A 23,079-nucleotide genomic window follows, 5' to 3' on the forward strand; every position below is an offset into this window, starting at 1 on the left:
GGAGGAAATAAAAGATATCTGGTCCTTTAAATCCCCTGGAAGTCACTTAAGCCAAAGGAAGAGGGTCTTGCAATGATGGACAGGGGGCAACAATAGCTTCCCCCCTTTGTCTGCACCTCTGAGTCAGAAGCAGCAATCAACCTTCAGAGCAGAGCACTATTTGGAGGGTGGGCTTTTTCTTGCCACCCCCTCTCCAACTTGGCTCCCACAAGCTGTGTGCAACCTGCACACCACCTTGCTGGGAGTGGGAGATGGGCAGGTACTACTGTGCTAAGAGCTCAAATAGACCAAAATTAACCCCCAATTTATTTACAGAAAAGGGCGCCCAACCATACTAGGGATCAAGAAGGTTTCCTGGAGGAGACAGTGCTTGGGCAAGAAAAGCTCTAGAAATTTAGGAAATATGCAGGATACCTGCTAGATTTGAGTTTCAGATAAACCAATCATTTTTTAGTGTATCACAAATACTGATCGGGACATACTTATGCTATAAAGTTACACCCCTCATCATACGACCTTAGGGATGAAGCTGAGGCTGAGGAGGGATGGGACAGGGCTGAACCCAGTTCTCACCTCGGGTTCCTGATAGGGGCCCTCAGACCTGAGTGTCCTCTCACTCTGCCACTGAGCTGGATGGCATGGGGCTGGCAACTTGCTTTCTCTGAACATTTCCCAATCTGTAAAATGGGATGGGTGTGTGCATATCAAAGCTCGCCGCTCAGAGGGTGGTCTGGGCTGCAGCAGCATCGGCCTTCCCGGGGAGAAGGCTGCTAGGAATGCAGACTCTCAGGCCCTGGCCCCTGCTGGCTGAGACCTCATCCTGCGAAGTGCACTAGTGTTAGGGGCCTGCGTGCAGAGCTGGGTGCAGGAGTATCCCCCACACAGGAATACCCGGAGGGGGCGCTTATCCCATTTATGGAAATCCCAGAGGAGGCCAAGGGCAAGGCCCCTCCCTTGAAGCTGGCATGTGGCAGGTGTCACAAAGGCTGCTCTTGGAGCACAATGGAAGTCCCCCAGTGTGCCTGCTCTCCAGCTCGGCTGTGGCCACTATCACTGCTTCACAGTAGGCTTGCGGGTGGACTCGTGAGTGAACAGACACTGAGCTCTGATTATGTCCTGGGAGGAGGGAGTCTGCCCAGCATGGCGCCGGCACAACAGGAAGGAAGCTGGGCCAGGGCACCTGCCCTTCCTGGTCAATGACTTCTTCCTTTTCCAGGTAAAAATGGCTGTGATTGATGCAGGACAAGCGACTGCAGCCCCCGCCACGGGACAGGATGTCTGAATGTTTATTTCTGGAGAAAAAGAGGATGGTGTTTGGCAGGAGCACCTCCTGCACCATTTTGAGCTGATCACCATTTCCTCCCGCGGACACGCTCCTGGGGACCAAAGTCCCAAGAACGACCAATTCTATGAAAGCTGAGTCACTGCTGAGCAGGGTGGGGGGAAGTAGCTGGAATGGGAGACACACTCGAATGGGCTCATGCACTGGGTCCAGAGGTTTCTAGAGACAGTTTTCCTATCTACACAGCCATCTGATCAAGGCACTCCCTGCTTAAAAAACATCCACACCTGTTGGTAGCTTTTACCAAGTACTGTATTTTCAAAAAGCCAGTCAGTTGGTCAGCATTTGCTGACTTTGGCGACGACAGCTTTGATTTTTTCCATCCTCAGGTGTGGGCTCCCTCCCCCCCACAGCACTTCCACACCTTGTTCAGTCAGGACTTCTATTCCCACCCATCCTTCCCTTCACTTGCTTGGGCGGCCAGCTTCCCCAGACTCCTCCTGACTCGAGCACTGCCCATGCTCCCTTTGGCTCCAGCCCAGTGCCTGCACCTGGCAGGCCGCTACAGGCTGTGGGACAGGTGGATGCTCCGTGGACTCTGGGAGGTTGGCGCATTCAAGGCCTGATTCTTGATCTCCTGGAGCTCCTTGCAAGGGCTGTGCCCACCCATGTCCTCTAGAGCCTGGCACATGGCACCCATTGAGGCCCGAGTGTGACTGCCAGCCAGGGGCAGGGATGGTCCCTGCACTGCACTGGCCTCCCTGCCGTCAGCCTGTGACGTCCCTGTACAGTCAGCTTTGTCACAGCAGGCAGCCCCGTCCCTCCACTTCTAGGCCCCCGGGACCCATCATGTGCACACCAGATCCCTGGGCCTGTCCAGTTGTGGTCTGAACGTGCTTGTGAACTGCAGAGGTTTCACCATCGGATAGACGTTTCTAACCTGAGGGCCTGTTTTCCCGGATGTTAACGGGGCTATGTGGAGCCTTAGATGTCTGGGCCCCTGGACACATTCCCCCTATAGGTGCAGGGCACAGAGACACTTGCTCCACAGCCCTGGCCCGTTCTAGCTCAGGCAAGCCCACACAGGAACAGCCCAGCTCCCAAGTGCCTAGGATGGCACCTGCCTCATGGTGGGGAGAACCAGCAGCACCGACCACCCCTCCTTTGGGGTGGACAGCTGGGTCACAGCAGATCTGCCCGCAGCTGTCCTCACGTGCCAAGGAGCTCCTGAGCCTGCGCTCCCACACGAGAACGTTGTGTATGACACTCAGCACAGGTGTCAGCCCAGGGCTACTAGTCCTTGGCCCAGCTCCAGGAGGGGGACACAGCAGAGTCCCCCTCGAGAAGGGAAATCGCAGGGAAAGCCCCAAGTGCCCAATCTCCTGAGCAGGCTCCTGGGCAAGGAGGTCCTGGTGGTGACAGAGCCAGAGGGACAAGGAATTACCAACCCATGTCAGGCATCGGCTTGCCTACCTCAAAGAGGGGAAAGGTACAAGCGCGGCCCCTCCCACGCTGTGGGGTGACTTCCAAGAGCCGCTGGCAGATGCTGTAAAGCTGCCACCTCGTTCAGTTAGTAACCCGCTGCTCCTGGTGGACGCGGGAATCCCAGGTGCATGCGTGTCATTGGTGGTTGTGCTGCACCGGGTGGATCCCACCAGAGCAGCAAGCCCGTCACACGTGGCCTGGCCCCTTCAAGTCCTCAGGACATCGGAGGGGCAGGAAACGCGGCAGCCCCACGCCCACCGGGGGCCTTAGCCTCTGTCCCCGGGAAGCTGTTTTGACGGCACAGCTGGATCATTTCCCAAACACTGCAGCGTGGCGGCCATCTCCCAGGGCCCCCACCTCACCCCAGGTGCTGCTGATACTGGGGCCTGAGGGCGATCCAGGACACCTGCTCGGGACAGCGAGAAGCCGGGAAGCCTGCGGCTGGGAGCCAGTCCTGTGGGGGCCGCAGGGGCATGGAGTGCCAGAACAAAGCGCATGCGCAACACACGGAGTCCCTCCTCAGACTCACGCAAGGGTTGATGCGAGCAGGGCAGTGCGGGGAGCTCAGGGGACAGCAGGCTGACTACCATGTATGGCACTGAGGGGGTGGGTGGGCCTCGTTTCTGAGCGTCAGGGGACGGGGGCTGGTCGGCGTGACCCCAGACAGGAGAACCAGGGGTGGCTGTGGGCTGGCAAGAGACCTGGACGGGGGAGGGTGTCCCCGAGCCACACTGCCACACGGCTGACCTCTGCTGGTCGAGGGGGCACTGTGTGCAGGTAGCCAGGCCTGGCCCTGGGAGTGGTTTTGGGGATAGCCGCCCCCTTCCGCAGGAGGCGCACGGGGCAGCTAGAATCTTTATTGTCCTTAAGGCACAAACAGCCGGCTGGCCCTAAAACCCGTCAGTCCACAGGTGCGGGGGCCCGCTCCCCGCTCTGCTCCGCTGCGGCCGCCTGGACCACCTCAGGAGGGCGTTGCCGCCGGCCTGTGCTTCTGTCCTCTGTGCCGGAAGCTGCGCAGTGGGTTGTGGGCCTTCACCTTCTGTGGAGCAAGGTCGCAGGTCAGCTGCCCAAGCCCACACGGACTCAGTGTGTGCTGTTGCCACTTGGCCTGCAGCCCAGGAACCGAGGGCAGAAGCTGCTGTGCTCGCCGCAGAAGGCAGCCCTCTGGGCCCCCACCTTCCTCCTCGCACAGCCCGCAAGCAGTAGGGACAGAAAAGCAGGTCTTCCCGCGCTCCAAGGAGTGTGCAGGTGGCCTACAAGTCCCAGCCCTGCGACCTTGACCTGACCACAGAAGTCTGGGGCCAATTGTGGGGGCTGCGCTCCCTTGCAAGGGCAATGTGTGTGCACACCCTGTAGACAAAGGAACAAGGCCCGGGGGACATACCTTGGCCTTCTTAGAGGGGCACGGCTTCTTCCGCTTCCTATGAGGGCAGACCAGGCCTCGAAGAGCAGGCGGAACTGGAGGCGACAGGTGGCTCAGCAGCCCCACCCTCCTCACCTGCATGTCCTCCAGGTGCCCCAGCTGGCCCCCATCTCTTCCTGACCCAGGGCCCAGGCTCCAGGACTACGTTACGATGCCGGTGGTATCTTAGCTATTTGTCACACAGAGCTGCCTTCCCAGGGTGGGATTATGGGGACTTCTGCTGTCTAAGTCACTCCTCTTCGGTCTTTACATTGTTTAGTGGCGGCCTCTCCCACACAGCTCCACGTGTCAGGCCCAGTTACCCCCAGCCCATGCCCCGCCCTTGGCCTCTTTGCCCACTGCCACCTCCTCCTGAGTGAGCCGACGGGTCCCGGGGCCTCCGAGCAGCGCTGGCCACTCTGACGCCCAGCCTCCCGGCCACACTGTCAGCAAACGTCTTGTGCCTGTGACACACGGAGCCCCCTGCGCGTGCCCACTCACCCAGGTAGTCGGGCACGTGGCCCAGGTGCGGCTTCACCACAGCGGGGTGCAGGGGCAGGTCGTGACGCAGCAGCTGCAGGTCCTTGGGGTTATCTTCAAAGTACGTCTGCCAGAAGGGACAGCGCTGAGGACGGCTGTCCCCGTAACTTCCCAGGCTTTTGACCACAGCTGGCCCCATGTCCCAGAATTTAAATGGCTGCGGTGTCCCATCACTGTAGTGGCAGTCACCCATCCGCTCCCAGGGGCAGCTGCTCGTGTCCCTCGGCACCATCCTAGACTGTCCCCTGCCTGTCCATGAGGTGCCCGGGAGCACAGCGGACCGTCCCTCGGCACTGCCCGTCCCCGGCGCCGTCCTAGGCTGCTCCTTCCCTGTGTTGCTCAGCAATGCCGGCCATGGACGCTCAGGTGCCCCCTCTACAATCAGGACGCTGTGAGGAACACGTGACTGTGCCCCTTCACAGACGCTGTCACTGACGGACACGTGGCGTCCTAGAACACGGCAGCTGTTCCACCTGCCCCACCTGCTGTGCCGCCTCCCGGCCTCACCTTGAGCTTCTCTGAGCGCAGGAGTTCCTCCTTGATCTCCTTCAGCCTCGCCTCTCGAATGGCTTGCTTAGTCACCGAGCGCATGGCATCCTGGGGTGACACTAAGGGTCAGGACGCTGGGCCGGGGGCTGCAGGAACCCCACGGCTCGCCCCCTGGCCCCACTCACCCTGCAGCGGTAGCGGAAACCTTCAATCTCCTCCATGTGGAACTGGTAGGGAAGCAGGGCGGGGGCCCCAGTCTCTGTGCAGAAAGCAGCAGTGAGGCCCCCACACTCCTCCCTGGGGATTGGCAGCCAGGGACCCTGCCTGCTCCATCCCTGCCAAGTGCACACGCAATCAGAAACCCAGGTCTCACAAACACACATGACAGGAGCTCCAGGGTGCCGTCCCTAGGGTGGCCCACTGTCTCCACATCCCGGATGACCGATATACCGGCCCGCCCCCCACTGCCCTCCGTCAAGGCCGCTATGGCCACAAGGGCAGCCATGCCAACAGCCGTGGGGCGGTGAGGAGCGCCTCGCAGTCAGACCCCATCCTGAGCACTGTCACAGCAGCACACTGGGCCGCTCGACATCCCAGACAAACTAACAGGGAGGCACCGGCATTTCCCATTTCAGCAAGGAAACCACGGCACGGATGAGTGCAGCCCAGGGGCTCGAGGGCACGCGGTGAGGAGCATCTGTCCCTGGCCCCCACCTAAGGCAGCAGTGACGCCCCACACGGAGCATACCTGGGCCCTCCTAGGGCGGGACAACCCAGCCCACCCCCGCACCGTGCTCGTCCCACAGCCTGGGGCACCACCTGGCTGCCCTGCCACAGCAGGGCCTCCTAAAGGCGCCAGTGCAAAGCCTCTGTGCAGCCCCTTCCCCGTCTCCCCAAACCCCTGCCACTCCTTTGGCCCATCTGCCCCCGCTCCAGGCTGTAACTCTGGACCTGGGATTGCTCCTCTGTGAAGGGGGCAGTGTCTGCCAGCAAGTGGACCAGGAGGGAGCGAGGGACATGGCCTAGGCGGGACCGAGTGGGGGGTGGCGCTGGGGACACTAGTGCCACTGCTGCCATAACCATCCCTGGGTTGAAGGCGTCATGGGCGGAGCCTGGCCCTGGCTCTTACCTCCACCAAGAAGCTCCTCGATCCTGCCCAGGTGGGGCTGCTCTGTGGGCAGCACGAAGGTCAGGACTGTGCCTGGGTTGTTGGCACGTGCCGTCCTGCAAGGAGAGCCAGCTCAGCTCACGTCTCTGGCCAAGTCCAGGCCCCCAGCCCAGCACACCCCAGTACTCCTACCTGCCGGCTCGATGGATGTAGGCCTCGGGGGTGGGGGGCAGGTCGAAGTTGAGCACGGCACACACGTGGTGGAAGTCGATGCCCCGGGCCACGCCTGCCTCGGGATCGGAGGCCCTGTGGGAACCCACAGCACTCAGCCCTGATCTCCCGAGCTGCTGTTCTGCAGCTCAGCCAACCAGCAAGGTCTCCAACAGGGCCTTCACAGAGCCACAGGACTCGGCGATGGGCGACTCTCTCAACTTCACAACTGTTCCAGGAGCTGGGGGACCAGGGACGGCCAAACCCTTGCCCTGACCTCAGCTCTGGGGCAACGGCGAACTCCCCGCCCCACAGGGTGGTCTGAGAACCTCCTCCGGCAGACAGAGACTGGGAGCTCCCGTTTCCCCTCAGAACTATCCTGCCCCAAGTCACAGCTGCACACCCCCTGCTGGCTGGGCTGTCTCCCCTCGAAGGACAGGGTGCCAACAACCCCGGCAGCCTTGCCCCTTGTGCTGCCCACAGAGCTCGTGTGCCCTCCAACCTCTCCATCCTCGGGAGCCGAGCAGGGCTCCGTGGGCTATGCCAGCAGCCAAGCCTGGCCCCCCACTCAGGCACTCTGGTTTCAGTCTCCCCAAGGAGGGTTGGAGGAGAGAAAGAAGGACTCACCTGTCCCCCTTGGGTCCTTTACCCCGACGCTTGCCTTTGAGCGGGGCCCCCAGGACTTCGGCATCAGTTGCTATGACACAGTCGTACAAGCCCTGGTTGAACTGTGAGATGATGTGACACCTGTGCCCAAGAGGGGACGGTTAGCCCCAAAAGCACGCCGGCGGCCACCACACCCCCAGCACTGCTGCAGCCGTCACCCTCTCTGGCTCTTCCCTCTTCTGAAACTCTTCCCCCACTTAATGTTTGTGCTCAACCCTCTCAGTTGAAGACGCAGTGATAACAGGTGTCTCGTAGCTGTGAGCCAGCCACTGAGTTTGGGTCAAGCCCAGCACTGGCCTGAGTGCGTAAGAAACAGGAACGTCACCGGGATACCCGGCAGGGCCCACCTGGAGCGCACAGGGAGCTCTCCATTGAGCACGCAGGTGGGGACGCTGAGCTGCTCCAGGAATAGGCGCAGCCGGTAACTGCGCTCCAGCGTGTTGACGAAGATCAGGGACTTGCCCCGGACCAGCGACAGCTTGAGCAGCGCGCACAGCAACAGAAACTTGTCTTCCTCAGTGGCACACACCACCTGAAACTGCTGCAGCTGCTCTGGCCCTGGCAGCTGGGACTCTTGCAACTTGAGGGTGACCTAGGGGAGGAAAGGCTGTGGTCAGGAGAGAAAGGAGGACAAAAACGCTCCCGCAAGCCACCGGCTCGCCAAGCACAACGCCAATGTACAAACGTGTCAGTGCAGGGCACTGTGGGTACCTCCAGCCAGTGGACGAATTCAAAGTACATGACTGTTGTGGGGCACAGAGGACATACAATCGCATGCAAAGTATTCAGGGCACAGAACAAAGGAAATGCCCGACAAATGAGTGCAGTGAGGGGCAGCCCTCCACCACAGCCTTTCTGAAAGCAAAGGTCACATAAGGAGAGAACTTTGGCCCTAAGATGGCCTTTCTGCCCCTGGGTGGTCCCTGCTCAGGGATGTGGGCGGAGCCCTAGGGGACATCTGATTTCTAGATTTGGGAGGGTGGGGTGACTGCTGGCTTCCAGTGCTTCAGAACCAGGACACTAAGCCAGTAACAACTACTACCCCCAAATGTCAAAGGCTTTTGAGAAGGAAGGATCAAGTCCTTTGAGTGTCACCTGGCCGTGACTCCAAATACTTCTACAGGGCACTTACCGGGTTATGCAGTACCAGCTCCTTGAGTGTTTGTACATCCTCATTAAAAGTGGCCGACATCAGAAAAGCTTGACAAATCCGGGGCAAGTGACTAAAACAAAGCACAGCCCCATCAGACTCCAACTCCTAAGACCTCCAACTGGAGGCTGGAGTTCTCCCACCAGCTCCAGACCCTGCAGTCTATTCCAGCCCCACATGCCGCCCCCGTACCAGAGAAGACTCTTGAGCTCTTCCTCAAAGCCAAAGGAAAAGAGAAGGTCAGCCTCATCCATCACCAGCAGCTCCAGGGAGTCTCGCAGCTTCAAGCTGTCTTGCTGCAAGTGGCTTAATATGCGAGACGGGGTCCCCACCACTACATCCGGCTTCTCCATCAACACAGCTCTGCAGGGGGCAACACCTGAGCATGGGAAGAAGGTCCAGCGCGGACCTCACCCAGACCAGCCCTCTTTCTTGCTGCACACAAGCCCAACCCCCCCGTCTGTGCAGCTGCACTCCTCTACAGCGCTGCTGCTCTCACCCACCTCTGAGAGGCCGAGTCATCAGCAGCGGATACGTTGGCCACCCGGATGTCTCGGGCGCAGTAGGCTGCCAGCTGCTGAATCATGGACTGGGCCTGCCGGGCCAGTTCCTTGGTGGGCACAAGGACAAGGCCTCGCACAGCCTGCTCTACCACGGGGCCTGTCTGCAAGAGCACGGATTAAAGACTTCAGCCAGCCAGTTCGTGTCATCGTGGCCATCGCATGCTTTCTGTAAGTCTTCCAGGCGAACTGACCCAACTATTGTGATTTCAGCACGACTTAGTTGTGTTCCGATCAACCCCTCGCTTACTCCGCCCACCTCACGACGCAGAACGAAGGGTCCCTTCCACCCTACAAAAGCGCAACTGGCTTTGCGGTTCGGAAGTTACTTGCACTGCACCAGCGAGGGCGCGGAGCTTCGCAAGAGCCTTGTAAGCAGGAGAGGGCGCTGCGCCCACTGTTTGCAGCAGAAAGACTCAGGGTTACACAGAGAATGGAGGCGGCGGAGCGCGGACTCGGCCCCAGGCGACCTGCGTCCAGTGCGCAACGTTTGCCACCACAGCACCGGGTTCTTTCAGGCCCTCACGAGCAAGAGGCCACAAGAAGCCGCACGTGGGAAGGGCTGGGGGCGGCGCGGGGGACGCCGACGGGGCCTCCACGGGGCCACCGGACTCAGAGCGACGGCCCCCGCCCCGCCTCTGCGTTCCCGGGTGGCCCGCGACCCACCGCCTTCCTGTGGAGCAGCAGCTGCAGCATCGGGATGGCATAAGCGGCCGTCTTCCCCGAGCCAGTGCGGGCCCGGGCCAGCAGGTCCTTGCCCTCCAGGGCCAGCGGGATGGCCTTCTCCTGGATCGGCGTCGGCCGCGCCCAGCCCAGGTCGGTGACGGCCTAGGAGACACGACCGGCGGTTCGGGCGGCCGCCGCCCTACGGCCGCCCCGCCCGCCCCGCCCGCCCCGCCGGCGGCCCCTCAGCCCGCGCGGTACCTGCAGGAGCCGGGGGTCGAGGCCCATGTGTTCGAATCCCAACACCTCGGGGTCCGCCATGCTGGGGCTCCGGGGCACAGCGCGCAGGAGCGGAAGGGAGGGCGGGGCGACGTGCGGCAGCGTGGGAGGAGCCGGCGTCCCGGAAGTGCTGGCCCCGGCTTCCGGTGTTCCGGGGCCTGCGGCCGAGCGCCGGTTCTCGGGGCGGGGGCGGCGCTGCGTGGGCGTCCTCGGCGCCGCCTCCGCCGGACCGCGCGCTGGGACACGCGGCAGGCCTGTGGCCTCGCGTCCTTTGGCGCGTCTTTGGTCAGCGGCGGCCGGTCACTGGGCCCCACGGGCCGCGCTTCCCCTGACAAGCGCACCGCGACTGGCGCGTGGGTCCGTGACGGCTCAGGACAGGCGCGTCGCCTGCTGCAGAGTGACGGGAAGCCGGGCGGGAACGGAGGACGACGGCCCTGAGCGTGACAGGCCAGTGACAGGGGCTGTGCCAGCTTTGGCGGAGGCCGCGCCGCAGCGGTCGGACGGGACGAGGCCGCAGGCTGGGGGAGCGCGGAGCACGACAGGAGAGGAAGATGGCTTCCCGGGCGTCCCAGCCCCGCGTGGAAACGGGGACTCTTGTTTTCACAAGTCCCCTCCTGTGCGCCTTTCCTGCTGTGTCTGTGATAAGTTACCGTACACAGCGCCTTAAAACAGCCACGTTCACTCCTTCCAGTTCCGGGGGTGGCCAGTCTGGCAGGGTCTCGCGCTGGCTTGAAAGGGAGCCGCCGGCAGGACCGCGCTCCCTGCCGGAGCCTCGGGGGGGGTGCCCCCTGCCCCGCCCCTCCCGCCTTCAAGGCCGGGGCGGCGCGTCGGGGCCTCACGTCGCGTCCCTGCCCCGCCTTGGCCTCCGTCTCCCACGCTGAAGCGCCCGGTGGCGGCCTTGGGCACAGCCAGATAACCCGGGGTCACCTCCGTGCTTGGGCCAGCTGACAGCCTCTGCGCTCCCCTTGGCCGCTGGACACGTTTGCAGGTTCCTGGGATCGGTGCCTGGGCGCCTTGGGAGAGCCATCGTCCTGCCTGCCTCCTGCCTCACCACCCCACACACAAGACCAGCTGGATGGGACCGCACCTGCCTGTCGCCCGGGGTCTGTGCTGAGGTTTGCCCGGCGGCCTGTATGCGTCTGCTCGGACACGGGCGCTGCGTGAGTGCGGGAGCTGAGGCCCTGACCGGTCAGGGTGAGAACACAGCAGCTCTGGCACCACAGGTCCAGTGCGGCTGGGATCAAAAGATGGAGATGGGGACTGGCAGTGCCAGTGAGAGCTAGGGGCCGGGCCAGGATGACAGGCAAGAATGGCGGGCTGCCCCCACCTTCTTCTTTTTCTGTGGGAAGGAGGTAGAAGACTGTTTGGTAAGGGTGTCATATGGCCTAAGGAAGAATGTCAGAGAGGAAATCGAGGTAGTACGGGTGGGGGGCCAAGGTAGAATTCCATAGGCCGCCATGTGTCTGAGTGGCACACCGGTGTGGAAATCCACCTGTCGGCTCACCCTCCAGCCATCGATCGCTCTTCTCCCTGCCCCATCAGTATAGTGTAATGCACTGCCATGTTTGTCCCCATTTCATTCCCCTTCCTGTCAAACTCACAAGGGAAACCCAGGACATACTGACCGATTGGCATAATCGAGGTGCACTCAATCATGTCTACTGCTGCATGGACCTGTTGAAGCCCATCCCAGCTCGTCGTTCCCTGTCCCACCACAGCCCAGGCTCCTCTCTGCTTTGCTGCTAGATTTCTAATAGCAGCCACAGAGCAGAAACATGTCCCCTCCCTGACATGATTCATACTCGAGCCTCAGGCCAGAGGCCCATGCAGCCAAGTAGTTCCAAGACCATCTGATTTTCCCTGTTGACTATAACATGAAGAAAACTGAAAACTTTTAAATATCCAAAGAATTTGGGATGTCAGTTATGGCATTTCCTCTCACTGGACTGTCAACAAGGCCATCCAGAATTAGAAATAGGAGGAATATGTAAAATTTCAAAAATACTTACAAAAGTATTAAATGACAAAGCCTATAAACCTATATTTTTACAAGTAAAAAGAGGTACATGTGTGGAATACAGGACATAAAGAGAAAAACGGAGGAATCTAATTGTGACAATAACAAAACCATAAAATAAAATGTCAAGAATGGGCAACTAACGGTGTTAAGTTTTACCCAGCAGTAGGGCATGAGGGAAGTGTAGTGAGACGCGCTTAAACTTACTCTCTGGGGCTAACTTCCTCATACGGTTCCTTGCTGATGGATCTACTTGGTTGACCTCCGTGAATGGCTCCCACCTGCATCCCCAGAGACTGCTGTCAGGCCAAGTCCAGCTGCTCAGCTGCAGACACAGTCCAGGCCAGCAGCCTCCCCTTTGCCCACACCCTTAGTTAATCTCAAACACAGCTACTACGACACATTTTATTTTGCTGGAAAAGTCTATATAATAAAGAACCAAACCTGGCTCCCAGGAAGAAAACATTTGCCACAGCTTAAATAAAGGTTAGGGGAAGAGGGAGGGGAGGTGTGCCCTGCCTGTCATGACCTCACTCTTACTCTGAGGCCCTGTGTGATGGAACTTCCAGGGGTCCCCGAGAAGCCTCTGCTTGGCCCTCTGATAAGGCCTTGATAGCAAGCAGCTGGGATATCCAATTCTAGCACGCTGAAATCCTGAGAGCGGCCACAGTAATTATCAAAAATGTGGATGAACAATGCAGGGGGACTGCTGGAGTTCTCAGCTAGTGACACACAGGCAGTTAACACTTCAACTAGGAAGGAAAATATATAATTTATCAAAAAATAGTTCTAGTATATAGAAAAACATTTCAATCTAGGGCCTCTGCCCTCATTTACATTCACAAAGCCACTGAGTGAGCCGGGCTGCTGGGAGCAGGGAGGTGGGGCTTGGCTTCCTTGGTGGGGCATTTGGACAGAGTTACAGAAGTAGGAAAGGATTTTCATTTGCTCATTTTGTGACAGGGCAGAGGGGACTCAGTGGAGGTGAGTCTTTGAGAGGGGACTCAAAGAAGCAGACTTAGTCCTGGGTCAGCTCTGACTGCACTCAAACCCCAAGACACCTGTGAAAGCTTGACCCAATGTCCCGAGTCCTTGAGAACCCGTGTTAACAAGTGCTGACTTGGATGCATTGTTACCATGGAACCAGTGTGGCTTATATTGTTTTCGCTTTTTCCTTTACTATCCAGGTGGATAATGTATTGGGTGGGGAAAGTGCCAAACAACTAGGTGAGATGGAGGGTCACGCAGAGAGAGCACTACACCAGCTTCTTGGCCTCAAAGAAGCTCTTCAGGTGCCGCATCTGCCAGATGCCAGTGAGGATGAGGATGACAGTCTGAGCGATGGACCACCATAGGACCCTCTGGTTGGTGCTCTCACTGGTCAGACGAAAGCGCTCTTCACGATACTGTAGGGGACAAGGGACCCAGGGTTAAATGTGCAGGGAACAGCACTCCTGGTCGTTGTGAGGCCCATGCCTCCCTCTCGTGTGACCACTCAACTGTGGGACCACACGCCCCCTGGTACCGCCGACTGCACTGGGAGTGCCCACAGAAGTGAGGTGCTGCCTCTCCACAAGTATCTCTGCAAGGACAGAAATCATGCTCCTACCATCTCAAGCAACATCCCGAGGTAAACAAGCGATGGCTAGACTGAACTGGCCTATCTTCGCTTTATCCTACAGAGCTTAAAAACATGTCTAGACGGTACCCTCTGTTCAATTTTCTGAACAGTTCACTGGGAAGGCCCCAAGTGGAAACTGCTAGTAGGTGTAGTGGGTACAAAGGTCAGCTGCCATGTCTCAATACAGTGATACACCCTTACCCTTTGGTAATCCTGCTCCTTCTGGATCTGTTCCACTTGGTCAAGCAGCTGGCGAGCTCGGAGCTGCAGCTCCGTCAGTTTATCCTTGGCAGCAATCTCAGGGTAGTTGTTGGCATGCTCTCCAACCTGGATGTCTAGGTGCACACGCTAGAAGGATGCACATGTCATGGGGATGGAGCCCCAAAGTCGTGAGGTCAGAAACACTGAGGTTATAATGTCTGGGTGGAGGGGCCTCTGACTATCTATTTCAGACTATGGAACCCACTCTTGTCCCTGATTGTGGGACAGAAGGCAACATCTGTTTCCCCAGTTGTGACTAGGCCATAAAGTGATACAAATGATGGCAATAAATCCAAAGTTTGGAACCAAGTGAGAGATTCCGAGTTGTAGCCAGAGAAAAGCCTCTTACCAGTCTGCCACCAGCAAAGAGTGCCATCCTGCTAGAGTTGGAGTGCAGGCAGATCTGATGGTCCCCAGGGGTGTGGGACGTGAAGGTGAAGCGGCCCTCGGAGCCGTACTGCCGGGACAGCACCACCTGCGGCACAGCAGTCAGTGTAAGCCGTGACCTGCACTGACCTCTCCAGGGGCCGCGCGAGTCCTCTGAGCTCCGTCCACCCAGAGGGCTTTGCTGAAGGACGCCTGCGGGCGGCCAGCGGTGGCCCTACCTTGCCTTCGGGGTCCTTCACTTCCACGTGCATACCCAGGCCGGGGGTGGAGGGCAGGAAGACCTCCTTTTGCTTATCCCACATCTGGGTGCGGTAGTTCCCTGCGGAGCAGACACAGCCGTTACAACTCGCCTGTTCCGCGGGGCGCCGCGTCCGCGTCGGAGGGACACGCAGGGCCCTGGCCACCCCCGCCCCGCCTGACCGATGACCATGGTCTCGTCGGGGATTTCCTCGATGAAGCAGCGCTTCTCGGTCTCGCCGATGTGGAAGTAGAGCCCCCGGGCGCCCGCCGCGCACAGCGCGAGCAGCAGCAACGCCGGTCTCCCCATCAACCGTCGCCGCCCGGCCCAGACACCTGCCATCGCGCGCCCTGAGTCTGCCGCGCACGCGCGCGCCTGCGCCCAGCTCCCAGGCGACGCAGTACGGCCGGGCGCAGAGTGCGCGTGCGCTCTGACGCCTGCCCCTCCCCCCCTCCCCCGCCGGTCGTCCAGGCCCAGACACCTGCCAACGCGCACCTTTACCCAGCGCGCATGCGCGCTCCTGCGCCCGGCTCCCACTGGACCACTGGGCGTAGAGCACGACCGGGCAGGGAGTACGCACGCGCAGACTGGCCTTCCCTCCCCGCCCTGCGATTGGTCGGCGAGCGCGGGAGGTGTGGGTTCCGCGGCGTAGGGGCCGAGTAGGCGGGACTCGCTGTCGGCGCGGACGAGCGGGCGCTGGACCAGTGCTCTTGGGGTTCGGGCGCGCTCGCAGCGGCGGCCGCCCGGCTGTAGCCCTTCCCCGGGGAGAGGGACACCGTGGACTCGGGCTTCCTGACGTTAGAATGCGGGCGGTTTGCTGCCTGCGTTGCGGTGATTTTCAGACGCCCCGTCGGGTGGAGGGGCGGCTGCTGGGCTTCTAGGCTGCGGTAGGAGATGCTGCGAGGAGGACCCCGAGGTCAGCGAGCCTGGGCGTCGTTCTCGTTCCCTGTGCCTGGTTCGGGTCCTCTCCGCTGGCCTGCAGAGATGTTGAGCAGCACGAACCCGGGTCATGGCTCTGGTGGCCCGTGGGAAGGGCTGGGCCCATTGTTCGCTGTGCCTAAGACGGTCCTTGCTGAATACAACCCTCCTACCCCCACTCCCCGAAAATGTCTCGGCGTGCTTAGCTTTGTATGTGCTGCTGCCGCATGTTATCCATAAGGGCTGGGACTGAACCGAGACGGACATCCTCGGGGCACTAAGTAAGTCGTACAAGGCAAGGCTCCCTGAGCAGCAGCAGTTCCGTGGTGAGGACCGAAAGTCCCTTTTTTAGGATTTCTAAGCTGGAAATTTGGGTTTTGGTATGAACTCTCCTGATTTTTCAGTATTAGCATTTGGCTCAACTTTTGTTCACACAATCTCTGGCTACGCACAGCTGTCGGTCACGTGGACAGTTGGATCTGTCCAAATCCAGTGGGGAACAGACTTCATTCAGGTTCAAGTGATTTTACCTGTTTGCTGTTGCCCACCCTCTCTCCCGTAGTAACTTCCCTGCGTTGTCTTGGAATACACGGATGCAACATGAGACTGAAAAATCGGTTAAGAAAACCGAGGAACACTCGACGAAGGGTCTTACACCTAGTGGCAGCACCTCTTCTCGTGGGACAGAGGAAGAGGAAAACCACTCAGAAAGTTACTTATTGGGCCTGGATTAGGGCAAAGGAAGGTTAAAGCTTTGTTTTTATTTTTTTATTAAGAATTTCCAAACACACGTAAAAATAGAATATAGTGAACATAAATATACTCATCATCCAGGTTCAACAATAAATGTTTTGCCTTTCTGGGTTCACTGAACCCTCACTGCATTTTTTTCCTGAAGTGTATTAAAGAAAATCCCACACATCACCCCTTTACCCATAAATACTTCAGTGTGTGTAACAGATACTTTAAAAAATACCATTACCATACTCAATAAAATTAAAAATAATTCTTTAATGTCATCTAATACTTAATATATGTTCAATTTCCCCCATTGTCTCAAAAAACTTTGTTTAGTCAGGATCCAAACAAGGTCCATTTAATGCAGTCACTGATACATCTCCTAAGTCTTTTACGACATAATAATTCCCATTCCCTTTCTATTTTTGATGACGCTATTTACTTATTGAAGTAACCTTATCATTTGACCAGTGGAATTTTCCACATTCTGGATTTTGCTGCTTGTATCTTCATGTCATTTAACATGTTTTTCTGTCCCTGGTATATTCTGTAAACAGAAGTAAATCTTGGGCAAGAGTATTTATAGCAAAACGAATGTGTTTTAATTCCATTATAATGATTTTTTTTTAATGTTCAAATTGTCTCAAAACAATTGTCTCCTGTGTCCTTTTCACAGAATTCTAGTAATCTTTAGAGGCTTCCTTGCTTTCTATTTTGTACATTTCCTTCCCTAGACACAAAATAAGCCATTTATTCAGCCATTAACCCATTAGTTATCGAATGGGTTGCCTCATAATCCAACAAATAGAGTTACTCCTGGCAGGCCAGTAGATAACAAGGTGAGTGGTAATGGGTACAAGGGAAAGTTTGCAAACTATACTTTTAACATCATTTTTATTTTTGAACCATGTGAATGTGTTACCTATTTAAAATAAAATTCAAAAATTAAAGTAGTGTTACTGCCGTTCTCTGTTTTATGGATTTCAGACCATCGATTGATGTCTTTGGTTTACCCTAAAATGTCAGCTCCATGACAAAATAGATCCTGTCTGTTGTGTTTACCTCTGTATCCCCACCACCTAGAACCACACTGGTATAAATATCTGTTTAATGAATCAGAATGTACACTTTGATGAAAAAGCATATCAAGCAAAAGCCATGGGATACAGCAAAGGTGGTGCTCAGAGAATTTCTGAGTAGTCATAATCTGTACATTTAAAAAGAAGATACCGGGCCAGCCCTGTCGCTCAGGGCCAGGGAGCTGTCTTCTACAAAACTAGACTGAGAAACAATGGCTTGAACCGGTGTGGGGTGGGGAGGCAGAAGGGGGGGGAAAAGTTATCAAGTCGATAACCTAACTTTACATTTTGAGTGAGGAACTGAAAAAATAAGAAAAGCAAACTAAACCCAAAGCTAGTAGAAGTAACTTATAAAAATTAGAGATTAGAAAAACAAAAGTCAATGAAAGTAAGTTTGTTCTCTGAAAAGATCAACAAAATTGACGAATCTTTAGCTAGACTGACCAAAAAGACAAATCACTAAAATCAGAAATGAAAGTAAAGATTACTACTGACCAGAAATAAAAAGGATGATAATATTATAGCAATTTCACACCAATAACGATAATTTTGATGAAATGGACAAATTCTAGAAACACACAAATTACCTAAAGTAACATAATGAGAATCAAAACTGATATAGAATGGATGGCTTCCCTGGTGAAATCTACCAACACTTAAAGAAGAATTAACACCAATGCTATTTAAGCTGTTCCAATAAATTAAAGAGGAGGGAACACTTCATAACTCATTCTGTGAGGCCAGCATTACATTGATACTAAAGCCAGACAATAACCTCACAAGAAAATTAGACTAATATCCTACATAAATATAGATACAAAAGTCAACAAAATACTAGTAAACCAAATTTAACAGCATATTTAGACAATTATATATCATGACCAAGTGGGGTTTATCCCATGAAAGCAAGGGTGGTTCAACATAAAATCAATCAATGTAATACACATTAATAGAACAAAAGGAGAAAAGAAACACATGATCACCTCAGTTGATGCAGAAAAGGCACTTAAAATACAGCACCCTTTCATCATCAAAAAAACTCCAAAAACTAGGAATAGAAAGTAACTTCTTCAACACGATAATGGACATCTACGAAAATCCCACAGCAAACATACTTAATGGTGAAAGAATGTGAAAAGTTTTCCTCTAATATCAGGAACAAGACAACGGTGCCCATTCCCATCACTTCTACTCAACACAGTATTAGAAGTTGTACGCAGAGCAGTTGGCAAGAAATAGAAACAGAAGACATTGAAACTGGAAAGGAAGAAAAACTATATTCACAGATGACATGATCCTATATATAGAAAATCCAAAGAATCCAAAAGCAAGCTACTAGAGTTAAAAATAAAATACATAGGAATAATTTAACCAAAGTAAAAGACTTGCAAAATGTTGCTGAAAGAAGACAAATAAATGAAAGACATCCCATGCTCATGGACTGGAAGACTTAATGTTAAAATGTAACTACTACCCAAAGCTATCTACAGATTCAACATAATCCTCATCAAAATTCCTATTGTCTTTCCGCAAAAGTAGAAAAGCCAAACTTTACATTTATATGGAATTGCAAGGGGATCCACATAGCCAAAACAATCTTGAAAACGAAAAACAAAGTTGGAGAACTCACAAACTCTTCTGGGTTTCAAAACCTATGAAGCTACAGTAATCAAAACAGTATGGTACTGGCATAATGGAGTAGAACATACAGACCAATAGAATAGAATTGAGAGTCCAAGTCCATTCAATGGGGAAAGAATCACCTCTTCAATAGACGGTCTGGGACAGCTGGAGTTCTATATGAAAAAGATGCAGTTGGACTCCTACCACACATCATTTACAAAAATAAACTCAAAGTGGATAAACAACTTAAATATGAAAGTTAAAACCATAAAATTCTTAGAAGAAACATAGGGGTAAATTTTCATAATCTCAGATTTGGCAATGGAGTCTTAGATATGGCATGAGCAATGATAACAACAAACATGGATAAAATGGACATCAAAATTAAAAACTTTTGTTCATCAAAGAACATTACAAAGTGAAATGACAATGTGCAAAATGGGAGAAAATACTTGCAAATCATATATCTAATAAGGGATTAATATCCAGAATATATAAAGAGTTCCTCCAACTCAACAACGAGACAAATAACCCAATTCAAAAAAGACTTGAATAGACTTTTCTCCAAAGAAGATATACAAATGACCAATGAGCAAATGAAAGATTCTTGACATCATGACTCATTAAGGAAATGCGAATCAAGACCAAGATGAGATCACCTCACAACTACTAGGATGACTGTTTTTTAAAAGAAAGTATTTACGAGGACGTGGAGAAATTGGAACCCGCATGTATTGCTAGTGGAAACGCAAAATGGTGTGGCCACTGTAGGAAACAGTTTAGCACTTCCTCAAAAAGCTAAACATAGAATTATCATATGACACACCAATTCTACTACTAGGTATTATAAAAAGAAATATAAACAAGTACTCAACAGATACTTCTAAGCCAATGGTTATTGCAGGATTATTCGCAATAGCCCAAAGCTGGAAACCTAAATGTCCATCAACTGATGAATGGATAGACCAGGTGCAGTATAGCCATACAGTGGAATACATTTAGCCATAAAAAGGAATTTCTGACATGCTACAGCATGGATGAACGCTGAAAACATTATACTAAGTAAAATAAGTGACACATAAAAGGACAAATACTGTATGAATTCACTTTTATGAGGTACCCAGAGTTGTCAAATTTATAAAGTATAGAGGTTACCAAGAGAGGAGAAAGAAGGGAGGGAAATGGGAAATTATTGCTTAATAGTTACAGAGTTTCTATTTGGAGTGGTAAAAAGTTTTGGAAATAGATAGTGGTGATGGTTGTACAACATTGTGAATATAATTCACACTTTAAAATGTAGTTGTACACTTTAAAATGAAAATTTTTTCTTATATTTTACCACAATTAAAAAAAGGGAAAAAACTTACTAATGTTGTTCCTTGGTTCCTTCACCTTCTCCCAGTCTCCAGATCCTTCTCCCACGCATCCACCCAACTTATCCTTCCAAGCATTTATACAGTATTCCTTACTTAAAAAACAAAACAAAAACAACAACAAAACCCCACTTCTTACTTTGCCTTTCCCTTTTAGAAATTAAGTAATTGCTGTTAAGTCTACAAGGTTTGACAAGTTTGCAAACTTATTGCAATGATGTTCCTAACCTTTTTTGCTATCAGAGGGATTATTCATTATGAATTTGTACCACCTGGACAGTGAACCAAGTTTACTATTTGAAAGTGCTGAAAAGGCTGCGTGAAAAAGTTAGATGACCTGAACTTTTCGCCAATTCATGGTTCTTGCATCACGACAATGCACCAGCTTACACAGCACTGTGAAGGAGTTTTTAGCTAGTAAACAAAAGTAGGGGTTATTGGAACACCCTCCCTACTCACCTGATCTGGCCCCCAATGACTTCTTTCTTTACCTGAGGATAAAGGAAATATTGAAAGGAAGACATTTTGATGACATTCAGGACATCAAGGGTGATACAATGAGTGTCTGATGCCCATTCCAGAAAAAAAGAATTCCAAAATTCCTTTGAAGGGTGGACTGGGCGCTGGCGTCAGTGCGTAGCTTCCCAAGGGGAGTACTTCGAAGGTGACCGCAGTGATATTCAGCACTATGGCATGTAGCACTTTTTGTAGAATGAGTCCAGAACATAATTGTCTGACCTTCATAGATCACACCCACAAGGGAGTCCTCAGTCTGAATTCCCACCCAGATTCAATTATTTGTGTCCTCTATGCAACTATCAGGGTCATATCGCTGTCCTGTCCTCTTATAGCACAGGACACAGTCCTCGCCTTCAAGTTGTAGGAAATACACACGAAATAGTTAAGGACAACGTGGAGCAGCATTTCCCTAAGGTCAGTTATCTGGGTGCCACCTTCCCATACCAGCATCCAGTCTTAAATGGAACCAATTATTATAAAGAAAACGATTATTGCTCTGAAGAGGAAAACCAGTATCACTTGCCACAAACATCAAAGATAAACTGTCACACATCAGGAAGACAAAACAGTTTGAATTCTAGTTTTATATTACTGCCCAGGAAAAGCCTTGAGCCTAAGATCTGATCTCTCTGTCAGAAAGGGAAAGAAGAATGGTGTTGAAGACACATTGGTACGAAGCGAGGCTTTCTCCTTGCTGTAATAAACATCGACGAACTGCAAGGGACTTTGTCAGTATGCGACTGACTGCAATTTACCATATTTCGTCAATTCTGAGATGCAATTTTTTGGTCACATTTTGAATTAGGGCTGCATTGTACCACCACCAAGCTGTTTTACTGACAAAGGCTTTTTCTTCTTTCTTAGCAGTCAGATAACTGCTTAAAGCGGATGGCCACTCGCATTGGGTTAACTGGCACGAAGGCCTCGGCGTCCATGGTATTCCCGCTGCCCACGTGGGAAACCCCCGTGTCCACCAGGGCTCCGCGTACACCCAGAACGCCCGGGGACTCCTGCTTCCCACTCCACCGCCCACTGCCCGCGGCGCCGGGAGCGCGCAGAACTGACCGCGGTCCCTTTCCTTCCTGCGACCCCACTCCGGCCAGCTCAGCTCTCCCTCGGAGGCCTCCCGACCGCCGCCCGCAGGACACACTGCCGGTCACGCGCAGACCCCTTCCCAGACCCTGCACGCAGACAGGCCTCGCACGGCCAAGGTCACCCCACGGGCCGAGCGGCCAGGGCCACAAAGCCGCCACGCGGACTGCGGCGGCGCGGCTCTGTGACGCCACGGCCCCGCCCGCACGGCCGCGCCGGGGGACTTCTCCCGGGGCGGGGCTGCGTGTTGACGACACACGCCGGGGCGGGGCCGAGAGTTTGGTGCCTTGGAGCGGGGTGCCGGAGCCTCATTCGGGTGGAGCTGAGTCGGAGGGAGGTAAGCGCGCGCTGCCGCCGGGCCTGGCCAATGTGGAGGCTCCGTGCCCGTAGGGCAGGGGACGGGAGTCTCCGCAGAGGGCGAGCCTGCCGCGCCTTCGTTGTCGCCGGCGCGGCGGTGACAGGGAGCGAAGCTGGATGGAGCGGGGCTGACCGGGGAGGTGGGCGGGATGGGGGTCTGACGGACGAGTGTCGCAGCCAATTACGCGGCGGGCGCCGCCTGGCGGGCGGAGATTGGCGGGTGCGGGCGCGCGCAGAGGTCGCGCGAGGCGCGGAGCGGCACGCCATTGGCTGTGGTGGGCGGGGGGCGGGCCGTGCGACGGATGTGAGGGAACGGGCGCCTCTGCGGGGGTGATCCCCAAGGTCGACGAGGCGTCACGTGGGAGCCGCCCCGCCCGGTTCTCTGCGCGCCGGGAAGAACTGGCGGACGGCGCGCCCTTGAAGCTGCTGCGGGCTCAGGGCGTCGGGCCCCGCAGCCCAGAAAACGGTGCGGGGTTGGCGCCTGCCCCCGCAGTCCCTGCGCTCCTGGGGGGACTCCCTGCCTCACTGCACTTAGTACCTACCGTCCTCAGTACCCCACCCATCCTTCTTACGCCTAGGGTGACACTCGGTGAGCGGATCACCCCTCAGTACCCACCGTGCTCAGTACCCCTCCGTAGCCGTCCTTTCTCTGAGCTCCTTGGGGCGCCTCCTTTAAGCGGATCACCCCGCAGCACCCCACATACTCAGTACCCACCGTGCTCAGTACCCCTCCGTACCCGTCCTTTTTCTGAGCTCCTTGGGGCGCCTCCCTTAAGCGGATCACCCCGCAGCACCCCACATTCTCAGTACCCACCGTGCTCAGTACCCCTCCGTACCCGTCCTTTTTCTGAGCTCCTTGGGGCGCCTCCCTTAAGCGGATCACCCCGCAGCACCCCACATTCTCAGTACCCACCGTGCTCAGTACCCCTCCGTACCCGTCCTTTCTCTGAGCTCCTTGGGGCGCCTCCCTTAAGCGGATCACCCCGCAGCACCCCACATACTCAGTACCCACCGTGCTCAGT

The 23,079-nt window shown here is 54.7% G+C and overlaps 3 protein-coding genes across 8 annotated transcripts in view; 1 reads left to right on the forward strand and 2 right to left on the reverse strand.

Annotated features, from left to right (window-relative positions):
- Window positions 1-1,577: 1,577 nt before the first annotated feature.
- DDX56 (DEAD-box helicase 56) lies at window positions 1,578-10,055 on the reverse strand. 3 transcript variants are annotated; one of them, XM_081079210.1, is made up of 14 exons: window positions 9,817-9,995; window positions 9,559-9,720; window positions 8,836-8,996; window positions 8,525-8,695; window positions 8,315-8,405; window positions 7,530-7,774; window positions 7,144-7,263; window positions 6,499-6,612; window positions 6,328-6,422; window positions 5,384-5,457; window positions 5,217-5,306; window positions 4,671-4,776; window positions 4,152-4,225; window positions 1,578-3,806 (listed from the first exon to the last, which is right to left on the reverse strand). In XM_081079210.1, the coding sequence occupies exons 1-14, from the start codon at window positions 9,874-9,876 to the stop codon at window positions 3,729-3,731; spliced, it is 1,641 nt and encodes a 546-aa protein (XP_080935336.1). In that variant the 5' UTR covers window positions 9,877-9,995; the 3' UTR covers window positions 1,578-3,728. The 3 variants fall into 3 exon arrangements, with proteins under 3 accessions (XP_080935336.1, XP_080935337.1, XP_080935338.1); XM_081079212.1 differs by having other exon boundaries at window positions 3,591-3,875; window positions 9,817-10,055; XM_081079211.1 differs by lacking the exon at window positions 4,152-4,225.
- A 2,187-nt stretch (window positions 10,056-12,242) lies between these two features.
- Window positions 12,243-21,894, reverse strand: TMED4 (transmembrane p24 trafficking protein 4). Of its 2 annotated transcripts, none has more exons than XM_081079214.1 (5): window positions 21,674-21,894; window positions 14,339-14,439; window positions 14,083-14,208; window positions 13,674-13,820; window positions 12,243-13,257 (listed from the first exon to the last, which is right to left on the reverse strand). In XM_081079214.1, the coding sequence occupies exons 2-5, from the start codon at window positions 14,420-14,422 to the stop codon at window positions 13,108-13,110; spliced, it is 507 nt and encodes a 168-aa protein (XP_080935340.1). In that variant the 5' UTR covers window positions 14,423-14,439; window positions 21,674-21,894; the 3' UTR covers window positions 12,243-13,107. The 2 variants fall into 2 exon arrangements, with proteins under 2 accessions (XP_080935340.1, XP_080935339.1); XM_081079213.1 differs by lacking the exon at window positions 21,674-21,894 and adding an exon at window positions 14,541-14,880.
- OGDH (oxoglutarate dehydrogenase) overlaps window positions 21,868-23,079 on the forward strand; it is a 55,628-nt gene continuing 54,416 nt past the window's right edge. For 2 of the 3 annotated variants that reach the window (XM_081079208.1, XM_081079209.1), the window contains exon 1: window positions 21,868-22,037. The gene's annotated coding sequence lies outside the window, so the exon portion shown is untranslated. The remainder of the gene's footprint in view (window positions 22,038-23,079) is intronic. The other variant, XM_081079207.1, reaches the window with a different exon arrangement.

Source organism: Rhinolophus hipposideros, assembly GCF_964194185.1.
Source record: "Rhinolophus hipposideros genome assembly, chromosome: 18".
NCBI classification, from domain to species: domain Eukaryota; kingdom Metazoa; phylum Chordata; class Mammalia; order Chiroptera; family Rhinolophidae; genus Rhinolophus; species Rhinolophus hipposideros.